General features: G+C 35.4%; 2 protein-coding genes across 2 annotated transcripts; one reads left to right on the forward strand and one right to left on the reverse strand.

Annotated features, from left to right (window-relative positions):
* Nucleotides 357-1,426, forward strand: LOC104742629 (AP2/ERF and B3 domain-containing transcription factor At1g51120-like). The gene has a single exon (XM_010463643.2). The coding sequence runs from the start codon at nt 357-359 to the stop codon at nt 1,422-1,424; it is 1,068 nt and encodes a 355-aa protein (XP_010461945.1). The 3' UTR covers nt 1,425-1,426.
* Nucleotides 1,572-3,915, reverse strand: LOC104742630 (non-structural maintenance of chromosomes element 4 homolog A-like). The gene is made up of 7 exons (XM_010463644.2): nt 3,580-3,915; nt 3,389-3,469; nt 3,025-3,277; nt 2,838-2,928; nt 2,283-2,499; nt 2,105-2,196; nt 1,572-2,011 (listed from the first exon to the last, which is right to left on the reverse strand). The coding sequence occupies exons 1-7, from the start codon at nt 3,815-3,817 to the stop codon at nt 1,769-1,771; spliced, it is 1,215 nt and encodes a 404-aa protein (XP_010461946.1). The 5' UTR covers nt 3,818-3,915; the 3' UTR covers nt 1,572-1,768.

Here is a 6,188-nt window from a genome sequence, read left to right on the forward strand (position 1 = left end):
TTATTTCTACCGAGAAAATACGAAAATCTCATTAAAAAAGGAAACTTACCACTAACAGCTTCTGGTGACATTTAATTAGTCTGTAAATTCCCATTTTCACATCACATAGAAAACTAGAAATAACAACAAGAAATGGAAACTGTAACATTCTAAAGATTCATTGTTAACAAAAACAACAGAGAAACATAATACTGATTTTTCCAGGATTTGCTCCCTCAAATCTCTCCCTTCAAATACTCTTCCTTATTTTCTTCTATTTCTATTTTGCTTTTTCTTCTTGCGAAGATCTCTCTCTATTTCTCTGTTTCGTGTTTTTTCTTTTTTTTTTTGGGGTCTTTCTTGTTTTGTTAATGGATATGGATGAGATGAGCAATGAAGACAAGACAACGACAGAGACTTCGGGCTCAAGTGATTCAGTCTTGCCGCTCATGAAACGCATGAAACCTACTGTTGTTGTTGAAACGCCTCCTGCCTTGTCTAACACGGTGACAACAACGAAATACAAAGGAGTGGTTCAGCAGCAGAACGGTAATTGGGGTGCTCAGATTTACGCGGACCATCGGAGGATTTGGCTTGGAACTTTCAAATCCGCTGCTGAAGCCGCCGCTTCTTACGACAGCGCATCCATTAAGCTTCGAAGCTTTGATGCTAACTCGCACCGGAACTTCCCTTGGTCTGATTTCACGGCCCATGAACCGGATTTTCAAAAGCCCTTCACGACAGAAGCTGTGTTGAACATGATCAAAGACGGTTCTTATCAGCTCAAGTTCAGAGACTTTCTCAAACTCCGATCTCAGATGGTGGCGCGTATCAACATCGGTGGATCAAAACAAGCTCAAGGTGGAGGAGGAGCAGATCAAGAATCGGACAAGTGTTTCTCTTCCGCGGAGCTTTTTCAGAAGGAGTTGACACCGAGCGATGTAGGGAAGCTGAATAGGCTTGTGATACCTAAGAAGCACGCAGTGAAGTATCTGCCTTACATAAGCGATGATCACAACGAGAAAGAAGAGGGCGAGACAGGAGGAGCTGTGGAAATAGACTTTTACGACAGAGCAATGAGACAATGGAAGTTTAGGTATTGTTACTGGAAAAGTAGCCAGAGCTTTGTCTTCACCAGAGGATGGAATGCATTCGTCAAGGAGAAGAATCTCAAGGAGAAGGATAGTATCGTCTTTTACAACTGCCATGTCCCGAGCAATGCCGAGACATTAGAAGGCCAAAGCAACAACTTCAAGATGATCGATGTTCATTACTTTTCAGGCAACGGTTTCATGGTTCCTGAGGAAGTCAATAAGACGGCTCAGGAGAGTTCTGATGAAGAAATGAAGACAGGAAACGTCTTTAGCTCAAAGTTAGAAGATGAAGAACCCAAACCAGAGGAGAAAAAGGGAGGGTTTATGCTGTTTGGTGTTAGGATACAATAGCAACTTTTGTTTCTTAGGGATTTTAGCACTATGACTTAATTAGAGTTTGGTTTTTGCTTTGTATTTTACAGTCTCTTTATTTACAGACTTGGTGCTTTTGATTTTAATATATAACATTACTTAGAGTAAACGTCTCTCTTGAGTAGATAAAACAAGAAGTAACGCCAAAAGAGAGGCTTTAATGGCTTCTTTTAAGAGTTTAGACAAAGCCACTGGCACTGCTAAAAGCCTAAAAACCTACCATGAACAAAACACTGCTAACGAAGACATTAACTTAATGTCGCAAAATGAAGCAGAAATAAGAGTTACAACTCTCTCTCTCTCTCTCTACTCTATATACTCCTTTAAGATGAGGTGAGTCTCCGCTTACATCTCCTTCGAGTTCCATCACCCTTGATGTCAGGAGTATCTTCTACAACAGTTTCTTCTTGAACAACCAAACCTCGGTTTCTCGATAGTTTTCTTATTGGTGTCGTCTGAGAATCTTGTGTGAAATCTGCTGGAGCAGAGGGACAAGATGATGAAGCGACTGCAATTTCCCTGTGTGGCATTAGCTCCTCACCCAGTGGAACCACTTCAGACATCAACTGTTCGACATATATTATCACCAAAAAAATCACACTTTCAGGACATAATTAAACAATCGAGCGAGAGCATGAAATGAGATTCTATTTTATTACCTTCCAATCTTTGAAATCTAATCTGAACACAAAATGGTTATAAGTGACTTCACCCGACATCACCAGTTCTGCAGCAGGTCCGTTTCTTGGTACTGTTGACAAATTAGAATGATCAAATATTAAGTTAAACAAATCAAATATCAAAACCAGACAGAAGAGAATGGACTTGTGATCTTACAGGCGAAATGTGAACCACTTTTATCGACAATTATCTCAACTCGTCCATCTTTAGCCAAGAAAGATAGAGCGAACAAATTCTCTACAGTCTGTGCAAATGACCACCTGTTGAGCACCAAATTCTCAAGTCGCACGCGCTTCTTTCGCCCCAAGATGGTAAACATTATTGCCATATTCTTGTCTGTATCAGTCTTCTCTTCTGATTGTGTATCATCTACCTGGTAATTGCAATAAGTAATACAAATCAGCTTCTTTATTTGTTATCCAAATCCTAACTACATAACACAGTCAACATGTTTCAGAAAAACCATCGCATCATATTTCACAGCAGAAACATTGCAACATAGCCTCTACAAAATTCATACTCGTAAACGCACTAATCAGGCTGAGATAAAAAAAAAAGCGCTCAAAGAATCAAGGTAAGGAGATGTGAAAGTTAAAGATGTGCAGTCACGACTCACAAAGGAGTATAGGACTAGAGATACTACAAAAGTGGAATCAGTTCAATATTGCTCATAAACTCAAACAAAATGGAGTCTGCAAAATATTTTATTACCTCATCTGGACGAACGCCTTCACCAAGCTTTGTACGTTTTCTGTTAGCAGCCCTCTTCTTTTGCTTCAGTTCAGTGTCCATAGGTCCCAACCTGGTCCCAAAACAGATTCAAAAAAAACTTTGTTTAGTCAAAATATCCTCAGCTGTGGCAAAGCCTTTGCAATAATATAAAGTTATGAGAACTCACATTGTTGAACAACCACATGATACTAAAACGGTAGAACAGACAGCAACCCCAAGATCCTTCCACTTCATAGACACTTGAGCAGTCTCATCAGCATCAACTTCCAAAGAACCCTGACCAAACCCACTGATCAAAGCATTAACAAACTCAGCCGGTGAAACCCCATGAGAAGACTGAGACTTCACAGATGTCATTAAAGTGTTTGCTATATCAAGAAGTGCCTCTGCATCAGCAATTTGCTCCCTCGGCTTCCGAACTGCAAGTTGTAACCAAAACCCCAAAAAGGAAGTCTTTTTTTTTAGCAAAGACAAAATTGGAACTTTTCACATACTAACACAATCAACTTGAAATGAGACTTAAAGCTTACCGTGCTGGTGCAAGTTTTCAACTTCATTGATAATTCTAGTGAATTTGTCTGAATCAATCCTCATCAAATCATCTTTCGAATCTGCAAACAAAGAAACGTCAGAGAAATCACCCAATAAAAAAAAAACCCTAAATTGAAAACAAAGTTGGGGGAAACGAATCAATGGACATAAGAGTGGAGTAAATGTTTACCGCTGATTTTGGTCTGTAGAGCGAGATACTGAGATCTGAGAATTCTCCGATCAGAAATCCCTTGTTCTTCTTCCTCCTGAGTCGGAGGAGGTTCGTCGATACGTAAGGAGCCATCTCCGGTTTTTCTCTGTTTCTCCTTCTTCACAGACCTCAATCGCTCGGGCTCTTCGTCGTCGGCTTCTCTTCCGCCACCGCTGTTCCCGGTGGCTTCCCTTTCTCTCTTCACCGTCCTCTTCATGGTGATTTCAGAATTATCGAACAAAGGAGAAGCGAAACGAAGAAGAAGAAGAAGTGGAAAAAATGAAATTGAAAACCCTAACGGCAGATTGAATTTGGGGATTTTTGTTTTTTTTTTTATATATTTTTTAGGGAAGAAAGAGAAAATTTCGATGATTAATTTCCCGCCGAGTCCATAAAGTCATTATAAAACAATTTAACAAAAGCTTTTCCAATTCCAATGAACTCTCTCACTCGTGTTCACGAAGCTTGGCTGCTTGGGTAGGGCCGAATCAATTACGGTAGTTTTTTTGGGTTTGTTTGTATATTAGTACATTTTTTAAATTTAATTGGCAAATTAATATATTTATTATTTAAAATTAGAAAAATAGGTGTTGTGTAATAAAGAATGTGTGAGATAGGAGAGATTATGGGATATAGGCTTAAGTGAGAAGATTACCAAAAAAAGGTATGTGTATGTGGGTGAGAAATAAAGTTTTTTTTCTTTAATCATAACTGTTCAAATAATTATTAATATATATATATATTTCTTTTTTAATTTTTTTGGATACAAAAAATCTATGTTTTTTCTTTACAATTTGATATGAATTTTATTTAATAATTTTAAAATATATTATATACATCTTTTGTATCCGTACTTATTTTGTGTACAAATGTCTATACATCTTATTTAAATGTACAGACACACATTATTAAGTGTACAAATGTAATTTGTACAAAATCATTGCAATACAGATATCTGAAAACTTAAGAATTAAACAAATTACACAAATTACATCTGTATACTTAATAATGTGTACAAACATTTGTACACTTAATAATGTGTTCAAATGTGTGTACAGACATCTGTACACTTAATAATGTGTTCAAATGTGTATACAGACATCTGTACACTTAATAATGTGTACGGTATAATATTTGTAAAAAATATTTAACATTATCAAATAAAATCATCAAACAAAATGCATATCAACTTATAAAGAAAAAAACATAGATTTTTATACATTTTGAAAATTTTAGAAAACAAAATTTAATTAGCCAGCATTTTTTTTTAAGATTGTATAGAGCATATATTAAAAAAAAAAAAAAAAAATCAAAGACTCAATGGCATGTGTTATAAATATGAAATGTTGATGAGAGTTAGAAAGTCTTGTGAATAGTAGAAAACAGTAAAAAATATGGAATTTGCTAATTGTAAATAGTGATTGTACTACTTTTATAATTATGTTTTGAAAACTGTCTAAAATGCCAAATATCTCTTCTTCTTTTTTTTTCAACTACGGTACTACGGTAGTTTATTTATATTTATTATTGTTTAAAACGTTTTTATATTATTGTTTAAAACTTTACAAAATAATTTTGGGCGAATAAAACCAAAAATTTGAAAAGTGTATATCTAAAAAAAGAACGAGTTATAAGTTTTGATTATTTTATAATTAACCTAGGAAAAAACGCATTAATTTGTTTTTTTGTTAAATTGATTAAAAATAATTCTAGAGAGTTTTTAAGAATGTAAATATAAAATAATTTAGTTTTAGTAATAAAGTTCTTATCCACGAACTAAAATAAATTAAAAAATGTTGTATTTTAGCCATTTGATACAAAAAGGAACAAGAAGGAACAATATTGAACTTTATATATGATGTCATATCTAACGGAGAGATTCAAACAAAACATCAACTCAAACCGGCTACTATTGTTGTTATTGTTCCCTTGTATAATAGTGAACTTTTAGTTAGGTTAATGCTTGAGATGTTACGTAAGTCTTCACTGTTTCCTTTAACTCTATTCAAATGCATCTATGTTTGATGGGTGTGACTGTGTGAGCTTTAAGCTGAAGGGTCATGCTTTGATTTTCTAACACTGATCAATAAGCTTTAAGCTGATAGGTCATATCTAGACATATGAGCTTAAATGATCATGTTATTCTCCTCTTCATAAATTCAAATCCGGATACACAAATCGGTTGTTGGCGAAATCATAGGCTTTATATATAACTTCATTAACATGTAATTTGGATCATGCTCCGTATGCAAAAATATCAGTATCTCTTGTACTTATGTCTTGTAACACACATAGTAAAATCACAAAGTTTCTTAGAGTATCTCAGAAAACTAAATCTCTGAAGCAAGAATCGAACCCTAAACAATGAACATGAAGGAAGTACCGAAGGAAGGCTCCTAACCATAGAAAGAGCATCAACATCGTTAAAATAGCATATTCGAATCATTTCAGATTTGTTCTCTATAAGCATTTATTGGGCCTTCGGTTTTATGTAGTTGTTGGGCTATCATTCAAAGATTGAACCTGAGCTTGATCATTATCGAAATGCATAAATGTAATGTAACCGAAGGGAACTGGGGGGGGGGGGT

This window comes from Camelina sativa, chromosome 14 (genome assembly GCF_000633955.1).
Source record: "Camelina sativa cultivar DH55 chromosome 14, Cs, whole genome shotgun sequence".
In the NCBI taxonomy this organism is placed as follows: Eukaryota; Viridiplantae; Streptophyta; class Magnoliopsida; order Brassicales; family Brassicaceae; genus Camelina; species Camelina sativa.